The sequence below is a fragment of the Lacerta agilis genome, chromosome 3 (genome assembly GCF_009819535.1).
Source record: "Lacerta agilis isolate rLacAgi1 chromosome 3, rLacAgi1.pri, whole genome shotgun sequence".
Taxonomy (NCBI): Eukaryota; Metazoa; Chordata; class Lepidosauria; order Squamata; family Lacertidae; genus Lacerta; species Lacerta agilis.
The window spans coordinates 101069955-101084017 of NC_046314.1; the positions used below are offsets into that span (position 1 = coordinate 101069955).

Consider the following 14063-nt stretch of genomic DNA (forward strand, 5'->3'; position numbering starts at 1 on the left):
TTTCGTTCGCACAAACGAGGGAAAGGAGGAGTCCTGCCCCGTGTCGTCCATTCAGACGTTCGCTTCGTTGCTTTGCCCCTTATTTCCAACGCCTTTCCAAATCCCTTCACTTTTTATTTTTTTAAAGTTTTTTTTTATTTATACTTCTCAAATTTATACATTTCATTAGTCATAGCAGTCAACTTTTCCCTTTTTTAAAAAGGAAATTCCCTTATTCCGAATAGGATTCCTCGCAAGAAAAGGGAAAAGTTGACAGCTATGCATTAGTTTTACAATTGTTGTAAGTTACACAATCAATATTTCAAAATTTGTCATATATCTATTTGTTATATGATAAAGTCAAGGTCCACAGGGTTTCTTTTAAAATCATCTGAGTCCTGTACGCAGCAGTGTTAAAGCAGTACTAAAGTGGCCCTCCAGATGTTGTTGGACTACAACTCCCATCTTCCTTGACGCGGAATCTGCAGCCCAACCAGCACCTGGAGGACCTCGTTCCCCCATAGCAAAGCATAAACTCTAGCGCGTGACCTGAAGCCTCCCTTTTATTCACTCCTCGACCCCTCTTACGTCAAAGCAAAACTGGAGCTCCGCCCAGGTCAGGCGCGCGCATGCTCCGTGGGCTCCGAAAGGCAGAATGGAGGCACAGGACTAGTGGCGTGGGACCTGATTCCGGGTGAGTGGAGGCGGCCTCGATGTCTCCTCATTCCCGGTGTCACGTTGAGCATGGCCATAATGCCTGCCTGAAAAACATTTCCGTTCCGGGGTGGGATATAGTTTCCTGGAAAGCCTTGTTAGTTAGACCCGTGCAACTGCCGGAGACGTTTCTCTGCAAAAGCCCTCCTCCAGCTGTAATATACAGTACTGTGCAGGGTTTTCTTAGAAGTAAGGGCTGCTGAAACCAGACTGGGTTAGGATCGGAGTCCAGTGGTGCAACCCCTGTCCGTAACCACTCGGAGGTGAGACCCGTTAAACTCAACGGGACTTATGACCAGGCAAGTGGGCGGAGAGGACTGCAGCCTAGTTGCGTTTCTTGCAATTAAGGCTGCTGTCCTGTGCCCTTGAACATCGTGAAATTTACATCTGTGTAAGCTGGGTGTCATGTTGCACAAGAGTCTGCTGTTGCTCCAAATGCCCTGCCCTGCCCTGCCCTGCCACAATACTTCATTCTACCCCTTGGGTGGGGGTGGGGTATTACTGGTGGTATTCACATAAATTTTACTCAGAGTAGACCCATTTAAATTATTGGACCTAACTTAGCCATGTTCATTGACTTCAATGGGAGGGATGGCTCAGTCAATAGAGCATGAGACTCTTTAATATCTATACTCTGAGAAAAAACTTGGCTGAATTGCTACCCTACACGCCTCAGAACAGAGTATTTTTCCTTTAATTATCAGGCAGAATTAGAGAGGAATAATAAAGACTTGTGGTGCTTCCCTCTCCCCCAGATGAGGCAATCACTGCTCCTGTGCTGTCCTAGAATCTGTTTGCTAACAGTGTTACTCAGAAGTAACCATTGAGTTCAGTGAGGGATACTCAAGTGGGTGTAGGATTGCAGCCTAAGAATGGGAATGCAAGCACTATGACCATCTTCCCATCACCACCAATAAATTTTCTTGTGATTCAAAGCAATTTCACACACTCTGCATGTGGATTTCATCCTGTTTTATACACTGAAGTGCTTTCCTTAGAGAGACACCTCACAAGTTGTCTTACAACTGCAGGGATAATGCTTTGGAATAAGATGGTTCCAAGATTCTCCCCAGTTCTAGTTACCTCTATTTTGGTGGCATAATGTGTAGAGCAAGCAAAGGGAACCTGTGGCCTCTAGACATTGGACTACAACTCCCATCATCCCTGCTAGCTGGGGAGATAATAATTGGAGTTCAACACCATCTGAATGGCCACAGGTTCCCCATCCTTGGAGTAGTGTCAATTAGTACCTGGGAAAGCTGGGTTTAGATCCTGAATCACTAGGTGACCTTTGGCCAATCACCACCTCTCTCCCTAACATCTCTTACAGGCTTGTGAGAATCAAATGGAACAAACCCCATGTATGTCACTGTAAGCTTCTTGGAGAATGGATTGGATTTTTATTTTTTTTTACAGAACAAATGGAATCATAAATGGTTGTTTTCAGCTTTCCTCCTGGAATTAGTTGCACTTATCCCAGCAAAGCTTCCTGTCTGTTTTGTGTTAATGATTTTTTATTGTTTACGTCACTTCACGTGTATCAGTAAACTAATAATGCTTCTGTTCTTCCCCATCTCTGCAGCAGGAACAGGTGTTCCTGATAATGGCTGTATCTCGCTTGATCCGGAGCTTTGGGTCCCTGCTGTTGTCCTCAAGCCCTTGTCTCTCCCAGGTACATCAGCCACGTTGATCAATTCCTTATCTTTTTCCAATGTGCGTGTATTATTGCATGCACTGTGTATATAGAATGTCCTCTCTCTGGATAGAATTTCGCCGTGGACTTTGAAGTGCAATTAAACTTGCTTATTTTCCTGACACCAAGGCCTTAAATTAAGATTGGAATTACCAGGGCTCAGCCTAGAAACCAATTCAGTTTTTGTTGTTGCTGTTTGTTTTAGGATTTGACCAAATGACACATGCAGATATAATAAGGAAAAATTCTTATGAGCATTTGTTTTCTGTTCCACTGAGTAATAACAACAAATAACCCACCCACCCCAAAAAAGCTGAAAGTAGGGAGAACAGTGTTTGGCTTGGAGGTTGTGACATCTAATACAGGACTCAGTCCCAGCCCCCTTCCATTGTAGAAATGTTAAGCACCTGCCTGCTGTGTTCTCCACAAACTTTTCAAGTGTTTTTGACTCTTGTGTTTTGCAGGAATCTCACAACAACTGCTGCATTTTTAACACGTTGCAGTGGGAGAATTTTTCAGATCTTTGCTGATAAGATTGTCACTGCATTTTAAGGCCACAATTCCAAAGCACACAATAGACAGCGAAGGATTGCGAGACTATGGCCTAGATTGGGGCAACCTTTTTAAGACCATAGGCACATTCAGACAGAAAATGGGACAAATAGAGCTGAAAGAGGAAGTGGGGGAGAAGGGCCACTCTTCCAACTTCCTCCTTCAGCTCTATGTACTTTACAAAGGTCACTTCATGACCGAGGGGGACAGTGATAGTGGAGGACAAAGATGTTTTGTAGGCGCTAAGGGAAGACCATGCTGGAGACATCTGGAATAGATCTAATTCAAAACAAAATAGAAAATTCTTTCCAGTAGCACCTTAGAGACCAGCTGAGATCTATTTCAAACACACCTTGAACATAGGAATTAGGGTAGAAAATTCAGTTCATAATGCTTGATTTCCACCTTTCCTAGATACCTGTGCCTCCCAAGCCCACCTGCCTTGCTGGCCTTGTCCATGCATACCGTGAAATCAGCACCTCTGCTGTTTTATCTACCTCCGATCCACTATGGAAATGCAGGATCAAATATACCATAAAGCCCATCGGCATGAAAAAGACAGGAGGGCGAGACCACACAGGTATGTCTGCAGCCCCTCACAGCTGGACTGCTCTCAAGTGTGCGAAGGCAACCTCCTTTGTCAGGAGAGACCAAGTAGGGGAAAAAGCCAAATCTTCAGATGCCATTCTCCTATGGCAATGGAATTTCTTTTTTTAAAAAACAACAACACAGTTTTTATTTTAAACCTTTTGGCTACATTAAGGCAGGTGTGGGCAACCTTTCTTCTGTTGGGGGTCATATTCTCTCAAGGGCAACTTGTTAGGGACTGAATACTGCAAAAAGATGGGAATGTGCTAACTAGGCTTCGGGAAGGAGGTGGGAGGACTCTAGGACCCTGCCAGAGCCCTCACGCCTCTTCCCATAACCAGGCGCATCATTGTGAAGGCAGTGGAAGTCCAACAGTGACTCTGAGAAAGAGATGCTGGATTAGATGGGCTATTGGCCTGATCCAGCAGGTTCTTTTTGTGTTCTTATGACTGCTTTTTAACTGAAGGTGCCTTGCACCTTCTAGACACAAAGCTTGTGCACTGCCGCTGAACTGTGACCCACCTCAAAAGAAAATGGTGGGTGCCAAGTTCTAGTTAGTAGTAGATGCATTCTTCCGATCATTATACTTAGCATTTGTATCATGCATTTCGAGTGTTCAAAGGACTTCACATAAAGTAATTCTTACAACAACCCAGTAAGCCAGCGTAGCATTATCCAGGGTAGTTATCTCCATGTTACACATGGGGGACTGGAACTGGAGCAAAGAGGACAATAGTTTTCTTAAAGCCACTGATTGAGCTCATGGGTGAGGTGAGAATTTCCAGATCATAGCTGAACCAGGGCTCTCTAATATTTTTTATTTTTGGGATTCATCGACTCATATAAGAAACGCTCGAGTCAACTATCAAAATATTAATGAAGCAACTTTACAGTTAGGACTCTTAGATAAATAGTAAATATGAATAACAATGTGGGCATCTTTTGGTTTCTGTTTCTAATCCTCAAGTTAATTCCTGCTTCCCCCCCCCCCCGCCCCACCAAGTGTGTATCAACCACCATGAGGACTAGAAGCTTTTTGAAACTGGGAAGCTTTTAGTCTTGTTTCAGGTTTTACCTTTAGCCAGACCTAATTTCTGACCGCTTTCATAGAAGTAAGGTGGTTGCTGGGAAGCCTGGTCCAGTATTTTTTTAATCTATTCATTTGACTGCAATGTGTGATGCTTAATGAGCTCCGTGTCTGTCACAAGGTCGTATCCGGGTGCATAGAATTGGAGGCGGGCATAAGCAGCGCTACCGCATGATTGATTTCCGAAGGCTGAATTATGAAGCTGGACAACAGCCTGGTTTCTTTGAGGAGAAAGTGATTCAGGTGCGGTACGACCCATGCAGGTGAGTAGCATACACATGGCCTGGAGACTATGGTTGTTGTTTTTTTTCCTTTTTGATACTTGGGAATGAGGCTGACAGCTTGAGCTGACCATGCCCTCTTGGTGTCTCTTTGTTATTGCCCACGGCAGATCTGCAGACATAGCTCTTGTGGCTGGAGGGAAGAGGAAACGGTGGATCATTGCGACAGAAAACATGCAGGCCGGTGACATCCTTAAAACTTCAGGGCAAATTGGCAGGATGGCAGGTAAATCTGGAGTACAGTGTCCTGTTCTGGGTGCCACGTTTTAAGAAGGACATTGACCAGCTGGATAACACAGGTGCCGAGGGCTCTGAAAAAAACAAGGCCCTTGAATAGTTCTTAAGAGCTGACTAGGTTTATCCTGGAGAAGAGAAGGTTTCAGAGGAGATAGGGTAGCTCTCTTCAAATATTTGAAGGGCTGTCTTGCAGAAGACGGGAGCAGGCTCAATCTCTGTTGTTCCAGAGCGTAGGGCTGGAACTAATATGCGGAAATTGCAGGAAAGCAGATTTCCTAACAGTAAGAACTGTTTTGACAGTGGAACAGGCAGTGGCTCTATCTGCACCCTACATTTAAAGCAATATCATGACGCTTTAAACGGTTACGGATTCCCCCAAAGAATCCTGGGAACTGTAGTTTGTTAAGGGTGCCTAAAGTTATTAGGAGACCCACCTTTTCCTCCCCGCACAGTATCAATATCTGCATTGATTTTTAAACTGTATTTTTATCGCTTCTTTTATTTCTTATAGTTGAATTTGATGTAATGCAAGTTGTAATACACTAAAATGCAATAAGAGGTGAAAGCAGCAGTAACGATACAATTAAAACACATACAGCATCTACGCATAGCACATCACAATTGATACAATAGACATCAAAAGGATTTAAGTGGTCCACCAAGGCCACCAGCAATTTTCAAGTGATCCATGGGAGAAAAACATTGAGAAACCACCACTTTTTCAAGTGATCCATGGGGGGAAACCACTACTTAAATGTACACTGAAGCATCAGTACCCGAAGCTCTGTTCTCACTCCCACCCTTACATAACAGGGCCTTTTCAGTGGTGGCACCAATATTGTGCATGCCATTCCTTGTGCTTGTCCATCTGCCGAAGGAGGACAGACTGAGGCTGCACACTGGCTCACCCCTTGAGTTCTGTATGCTGCCTTGGGCCATAGTTCCACTTGGAGTTTTTGTGCCTTGGCTGTTTTTGGTGTGAATATGGTGGTGGGATTTATTTATTTATTTGTCTTTCAGTGTCAGCTAACGAAGGAGATGCCTATCCAGTTGGGGCTCTGCCAGTAGGGACTCTGATCAACAATTTAGAGAGCCATCCCGGGAAAGGAGCGCAGTATATTCGAGCAGCAGGTCAGCACCAGATTCAGGCCAGAAACAACTTTGAGGGAGGTAGCAAACCTGGGCAGGTGGTCAGAATCAAGACAGTTGCCTCCTTTTCTTCCCTTCCTTTTCAACTAAAGGATGAAGGTTAAATCTGTTTGGAACAAATGGAGTCTGTGTCCCAAAAGAATCTTCTCCTGCCTCCTTCCACACACACTCCCCCTTTTTTTGGAGGAGCTGCCCCTTTTTATTCTTATTTAAGGATTTATAAACTGCTTCACAACAAAATGTTTCTAATGCGGTGTACAACACTGAGTATTAACACCCCCCCCAAACATATACAGTAAATCTTTTGGGGAAGTCTCCATTCATTCAGTGTTGTGGGCCCCAGCCTATGGTACTACCTCCCGACTGAACCTTGCTGAACTTCAGGCACACAACAGAAAAGACTTTCTTACTCCAGTAGGCATTCTAAGCTTTATGATCATGCATCCCCAAACTCGGCCCTCCTGCTGTTTTGAGACTACAATTCCCATCATCCCTGACCACTGGTCCTGTTAGCTAGGGATGATGGGAGTTGTAGTCCCAAAACAGCTGGAGGGCCGAGTTTGGCGATATCTGCTTTATGATGAACTTCTTACTGTTTTATTCTCTGTATGGTGTTTTTTTTTGTTTCGTTTGTTTGTATACTTCTTAGAAATGCTGATGACTAATATATAAATGCCTTGAATTAAAAAGAAAAGAAAAGAAAAAAGTGACCCATACTGCTTTGTGTGAGATCAGGATCTGGCCAGCAGTTTGTAAAGAAGCTTATGGGGAATTCGGTTCCCTGCTGCTTCCAGTAAATGTGAGCTGGGCTGTTCCTCGAGTCAAGCGCATACTGAAGCCCTGCTGATGCCTTGTTATTGCTTCCAGGCACCTGTGGCGTGATACTAAGGAAGGTGAACGAAACAGTCATCATCCAGTTGCCCTCCAAGAGGCAAATGCAGGTAAACAATTTGGGTATATATGCTGCCACGTGGCAGATGGCATCTGCTTGCTGACCCATCCGTAAGGCAGCCTTCTTCAGCCAGATGTTTTGGACTACAATTCCTATCAGACCCGGATAGCGTTGCCAGCGGTCAAGTGGGACTTGTAGTCCAAGAAAATATGGAGGCCACTAGGTTGTATTGGAACACCAGTTTGGGCCTTCTGTGCTGAACCAAGTTGTCAAGATCCAGCAACATGTAAAAACCGAGGGTATAATGACACGTGAAGCTTCTAACTTATCAATGCTCAGTCTACACTTTCCCACATAGGTGATGCAGACATATGAGGCTGAGCACTGAGTCTTGCAAGTTTCATACGAGTTAGGCAATGTGTCTACTGAGGTTCTTCGCCCCTGGTTTTTATTCCTGCTCCATAACCTTTCTCACTCTTACAGGTGATGGAGACCTGCATGGCAACAGTGGGCCGAGTTTCCAACGTTGACCACAACAAGCGGATCATCGGGAAGGCTGGCCGGAACCGGTGGTTAGGGAAGCGGCCCAAGAGTGGCCTGTGGCATCGCAAAGGGGGGTGGGCAGGCCGCAAGATCAGGCCCCTCCCACCCATGAAGAGCTATGTCAACATCCCATCAGCGTCTGCACATGTTTGATGCCTGTGTCTATATTGTCAGTGATTCTGTAGGATTCTATCAATAAAGGCTATCCTCTCTGACATGTAAACTCAGCTAAGGTTGCAGAGTACATCCCTTGTTGTTGTTGTTTGTTAATTTATTTACCGCTTACATGCCAAAATGGCCTCTAGGCAGTTATTATTTATTAGAAGATCAAACCTATCCATTCTTCAGGAAATCAGTCCTGAGTGCTCACTGGAAGGACAGATCCTGAAGCTGAGGCTCCAATACTTTGGCCACCTCATAAGAAGAGAAGACTCCCTGGGAAAGACCCTGATGTTGGGAAAGATGGAGGGCACAAGGGGAAGGGGACAACAGAGGACGAGATGGTTGGACAGTGTTCTCGAAGCTACCAACATGAGTCTGACCAAACTGCGGGAGGCAGTGGAAGACAGGAGTGCCTGGAGTGCTCTGGTCCATGGGGTCACGAAGAGTCGGACATGACTAAACGACTAAACAACAACAACAGATACAGGGTATTGCCATTGCTGCGATTCTAAGGCTTCAACTGCAGTACTAGCACGAGCTAAACTAGCTAACATACATTAATCACATAGGTAGTGCTCAGAGCCATTACCACAGCAACTAGCTCATTTTACATTGCACCTGTGATTACCTCACCCATGGGGTGAATTAGGCTGAAGGAAATTGACCCCTTTCTATGCCCAGCTGCTCCAACAAATGTTAGACTGAATCAGGCTGCAATGCTATACCCATTTACCTGGGAGAAAGCCTTGTGGAAATCAGTGGGACTTGCCATTGAGTAGACCCATATGGAATTGCAGCGTCAAGGCTCTGCTAGATGCAAGATGAATTTCATGATGCAGAGAGGCTGCAGAATAGCAATGGCAATTCTGCATGTTCAAAAATATAACATTTAGCATTAATACCTGTGGCATCTATCTTACCTGTTTACTCAAAAGTATGTCCCAGTTGTGCTCCATGGGGGCTGTTCCTCAGTGAGTACACAGAAGATTGCAGTCTTAATACCTTTTAGCATGGAGCAAATCTCATTGAACCTAATGGGATTTGCATCTGAGCAGACACCTAGCAATTTAAAAGTACATCAAAGTGCAAGTAGATAAATAGGTACTGCTCTGGCGGGAAGGTAAACTGCGTTTCCGTGCGCTGCTCTGGTTCACCAGAAGCGGCTTAGTCATGCTGGCCACATGACCCGGAAGCTGTACGCTGGCTCCCTCGGCCAGTAAAGCTAGATGAGCGCCGCAACCCCAGAGTCACCTACGACTGGACCTAACAGTCAGGGGTCCCTTTACCTTAGACATGTATATAGGCACCCCTAAACACGGTTGACACACCTCAGGTGAGGCATGAAGATGACATCTTTTACTATGGTAAAAATTTTATTGCCCATCCCAGGAATAGGGACTCACTGAAATTACATGTGTGTTCTGTTGTGTATTAAATAAACCCACAACATAACATGTTCACAAGCAGCCACGTTTGCACACTCATGCAAAAATAGTTCTTTATCCTGCTGATTTATAATCCCATGTGCTTTAGAAAGCTAGGTGTGTGTTTCAATTCTGTTTTTAGTCCATTGCATGCAGGGCTTTAAACTTCCTGTTTTGTTTTATTTAATACTATGGTGGTTGTTTATTTTTTAAGTAATATTATTGTTTTATCTTTTTTGGCCAACCAGCTTTTGAGAAGTTCGCTTCCCTGTTGCAATCAGGAGGCATATAAATTTCATGATGCAAATAATTAAAGAATATAAACAAAAGGGGGGAAATGCATAAATAGTACGCTTTAATCCAACAAAGCAAAAAAAAAAAATCAATAAAGGGGAAAGGAAAGGGTGAAACAAAAAGCGATATTTTGTTCCATCTGTTCTCAGAGGATATGGAGGGTCCTGCCATGAGACGCTCCGCGAACGTAGTAAGTTTGCCTCTCGAGGGCAGCCGTAGCGCGTCAGTGGGAAGGCGGGACACGAGCAGGAAAGGCGGAAGAGGTGAGGCAGCTGCTGGGCTGGATAAAATAAGGGAGGCTGCCGAGAAGGCTCGCCCGCCCGAAGGGTTGGGGGTGGTTGTTGCTGTTGTTTTGCGTGTCTGTATTCATGTTGTGAGGGTTTTTTTTGGGGGGGGGGAGGTTGTGAGTGAGGTTAGCCTATAACCTCGAGGCTTCCGGCAGTCTCGAACTCTCAGCTGTCGAGCGTCGAAGGCTCGCGCGCCTCCTATGTTCCATGGGGACCCCGCCCCCTGCCGTTGCTTCAGGAGACCCCGTGGGGAGCTGGGCGGGGCAGCTTTGGGCCAGCTGGCCGATCGGCAGGTGCAGCGCAACAGCGCAGCGCAGTGTTTTCACATATATGAGAGAGAGAGAGAGAGAGAGGTGTCATGCGCAACGCAGTGTCCTTTTATCATCTATCTGTCTATACCTTATACAGTCACACCTCATGTTACGAACGCTGTGGGTTGCGCATTTTTGGGTTGTGGACCGCGCCGAACCTGGAAGTACAGGAATGGGTTACACCCGGGTTTTGGCACTTGTGCATGCGCAGAAGCGCAAAATGACGTCACATGCATGTGCAGAAGCGCTGAATTGCGTCATGCGCGTGCGCAGACGCTGCGTTTCAGGCTGCGAACGCTGCGGGTTGTGAACGTGCCTCCCGCACGTATCACATTCGCAACCAGAGGTATGACTGTAATTATTTTATTTGTTTATTTATTAAATCTATAGATACACACATAGACAGAGCCTCGCTGTAAGCTTTGCAGCTGGCCCGAAAATAAATCTAAATATAAAAAGGAGCCCAATTCATCAGATACAACGTTTGTGGGACTCTGTGCAGGCTCAAGCCATGATAGATTTGGAAGTCTTTCTGATGCTGCCTTTTCTCTCTCTGCTGCAAACACAGCTGCTCCTCTGGATGGCATAATGGTACTTTTTGAGTGCTTTTTAACTGGAAGCTGATCTCGACTGAAAAGTGTTTGGGTAGAATATACTAGATGAGATAGACTGGCAAGATTCCACACTGGCACGTGCTAGTTAGCACATTTGTGTAGCCCTACAGCAGCAGTGGTTTTCAAACTCTATATTTTTTTTGGGGGGGGGTCCCTGGTATTCCTCAAGAAGGACGCCTTTAACAGGTTTGTTAAAGGATATCCATCCTACTGACTTTGAACTGTGATGTGAAGCTGCAAGGAGGATTCTTCTTTAATAAAGAAAGATGTGGTCTTCATAACTTAAATAAAAATGTAGTTTACGTGCATCATCTTTCATAGACTACAGTATTCCAGTTAGAGTTAGATGCTGAAATGAATAGAACATTTTTTTAAAGGCAGTTTTTAACCTTGGCTAGCTGTTGTGGATCATTTATAATTGCCTGTGTCTTGCATAGATCCAAACCAGCCTGTCTTCAAAAGAGATGGAAACTGCTTGCAGTGTTGTTGAATCATTAAAATAACACCTCCGAAAGCAACAGTAGTGTGGCACCTTTTCTCTTGACCTATACACCACAAAATTGTATGCAGCCTTTCAGGTTCATTAGATTTCTTTTTCAGGCTGGATGTTAATTAAAAGAGAATATAAAAGATGCTGCCTTAACCAGATGACAGAAGCCCCATGTCTGGTTTGTGATAGTCTTCCGATGGAGTGTAGAATTTGTAGAGTCAATTAGGTTAGATTGTGCTATATCTCCACCTGTACAACAAGACCACTGAAATGAAATAGTAACAGGCAGTCTCCCTTTGAGAATATATAAGGTAGCAAGTTATTCACATCTGTCTCTAGGACAAATACTTGTCCAAGATAGGTTGCTTATAAGTGGGGAAAATGGATATAAGAGTAGAAGACAGCAAGCACAGAATAATTTGAGGGAGAACATGTGCTTAAATTCCAGTGTAGCATTAGGTCACTCCTCATTAGATTACAACAGTTTTCACTTTTGTGCTGTGTAGTCAGTGAGTTAGAATCATAGAGTTGGAAGAGACCACAAGGGCCATCCAGTCCAACCCCCTGCCAAGCAGGAAACAAGCAGGAAAAGAGTTACTTTTTGCCCAGCTTCATCTATGGTCACGAAGTCTGTACTGAACTAAAATTTCTCTATGGAGAAGTATACTGAAGAGAAGTATACTTCAGTCGGATTTCCATAAGGAGACAATAAAGTTCTATAGCTCTTCTTGAAACCCTTTGCTATGGAACAGCTTGTCCATATTCCAGAATGCTATCTTTAGAAACAAATAATTAGTGCAAACTGTTGTGGATGCCTAAGTTAGACTTGGAGCATGTTCACTGTCGGGCTTCCTGACATTCACAAAATATGTTGAACCTGGTTGAAGTTCTTTGAAGGGGCAGCCCAAGTTGGCATGAGTGGATATAAGAACTTAAAAATAGCCCAACTGGATCAGGCAAGTGACTCATCTCATCCATCATTTTGTTCTCACAATGGCCAACCAGATGCCTTTGGGAAGCCCAAAGCAGGGTCTTGGTGCAACAGCACTCTCCCCATGTGTGATTGTCAGCAACTGGCATTCAGAAGCGTACTGCGTCTGACAATGTAGTAGAACATACTACTAGTAGTAATCATTGATACTTATATCCTCCATAAATTTGTCTTAATTCTCTTTTTTCACCCATCCCAGTTGGTACCCATTGCTACCTTTGGCCACAGTGAATTCCATAGTAATAATAATGATGATGATGATTATAATAATTAATAATAATAATAATAATAATAATAATAATAATAATAATAATAATAATTTATTTGTACCCGGCCAGAGCTGGGCTCAGAGCGGCTAACATCATATAAATAACACAGTATACACAAAAACAGGCATCAATTAATTAAAATGCATCTTAAAATTAATTCAGACAAAATGTTCACTGTGTGAAGAAGTTCTTTTCTTTTGTCTGTCCTGAGTCTTCCCATGTTCAGCTTCATTGCGTGGTTCAGAGTTTTAGTATTCTGAGATCCAGTAGGAAGACAGGTAACTCCAACAAGGATCTCAGCTATTTGCCAAGTTTGAGGAATGTGTGTCATCTTCCTGGGGTAGTATTTTCCAACAGCACACCGAACATGCCATAGTTGTGTCTCAAAGCAATGTTTCTGTATTTGGGGCTATCTTACTCAATGTTTCTATAGTCCTCTATTTAGAGGTGGTTCCAGAGGATGTGACCGGCTTCTCTCTGTACTGGCAGGTGCTTACCCTGTCATGGTGATTGAGAGGCAAAATGGGAATGTGTTAGTGCATCTCGGACCCAAGATTCAGACCTATCCTGAGGAGTTAATCCGGCAGCGCTGTGGTCACAATGGGCGCGTTGAATACCTGATTCGCTGGAACTGTCTCAGCCTGGGAAATGGTACAGGAAGTAGGCCTGGCACCTGTTCAGCAGAGAGCAGCATGGAGAATTTCCTGATGTGGATGTCGGCAGATGATGCCTATGCCAACTGCCCAACGCTGCTAGGCAAGAGGACACCCAAGGAAGAGAGTTCACGCAGAATATTCCCTCCTGATGTCATGTTGGATGAAGCATCTCTTTCGGAGATGAAGGCCGATGTCAGGAACTTAGTGCAGCGGGCTGCTTGGCAAATGGCCAGCACCACAGTCCCTCAGTCCTCTATCCTGAACACCATTCAAGTGCTCAGTGCTTATGCCAGTATTGGCTCGTTAATGGGGGTCTTCAAGGAAACGGGTGCCCTCAGTCTGCTGATGAAGATGTTGTGTAACGAGGAGGAGCAGATCCGTCGCAGCGCAGGCAAGATCCTGAGGGCTCTGGCTTCACATGATGCAGGTGAGACCCGGAAGATTTGTTCTTTTTTAGGGACTAGCTCCAGCTATGATGCAATTCCTATCTAAGGACCACACTAGCCCTTCGTATTTAATATGCAGGGTTTTTAAAAACGCAACTAGCATCAGGTGGTATGTGTGTGCTGATAGTTATCAAGATTGCAGCAATGGGTATTTAATCCTTTCTACCTATGCAGCAGTCCTGAAGTGAAGTCCTCTTCTCAAGTTGGTGTCTGCAGACTCTTATTGGTGTCAAGGGTGGGATGGGGAAAAGGTTTCTCCTAATGGAATTACTGTACTAATTTTAGAGGAGCTGTGAGGTTCGCGTGATGGTGCTTACGAGTATCGAAGCAGGAACCCAAACAGTCATTTGGCAGTTTTATTGTGCAAACTATTTACAGTGCAGAGCTACAAAAAGCATGTCTGT

The 14063-nt window shown here is 44.5% G+C and overlaps 2 protein-coding genes across 3 annotated transcripts in view; both read left to right on the top strand.

The window, feature by feature from the left end:
* Window positions 1–571: 571 nt before the first annotated feature.
* On the top strand, window positions 572–7942 carry MRPL2 (mitochondrial ribosomal protein L2). Its single transcript, XM_033144945.1, has 8 exons — window positions 572–673; window positions 2276–2365; window positions 3353–3518; window positions 4735–4876; window positions 5005–5120; window positions 6152–6262; window positions 7148–7221; window positions 7656–7942. The coding sequence occupies exons 2-8, from the start codon at window positions 2297–2299 to the stop codon at window positions 7866–7868; spliced, it is 891 nt and encodes a 296-aa protein (XP_033000836.1). The 5' UTR covers window positions 572–673; window positions 2276–2296; the 3' UTR covers window positions 7869–7942.
* A 1874-nt stretch (window positions 7943–9816) lies between these two features.
* LOC117044312 (cullin-9-like) overlaps window positions 9817–14063 on the top strand; it is a 32486-nt gene continuing 28239 nt past the window's right edge. Inside the window, exons 1-2 of one of the 2 annotated variants that reach the window (XM_033144946.1) lie at window positions 9817–9858; window positions 13047–13640. In XM_033144946.1, coding sequence (XP_033000837.1) covers window positions 13061–13640 — 580 coding nt within the window. In that variant the 5' untranslated portion in view covers window positions 9817–9858; window positions 13047–13060. Of the gene's footprint in view, window positions 9859–9943; window positions 9952–13046; window positions 13641–14063 lie in introns of those variants that run through there. The other variant, XM_033144947.1, reaches the window with a different exon arrangement.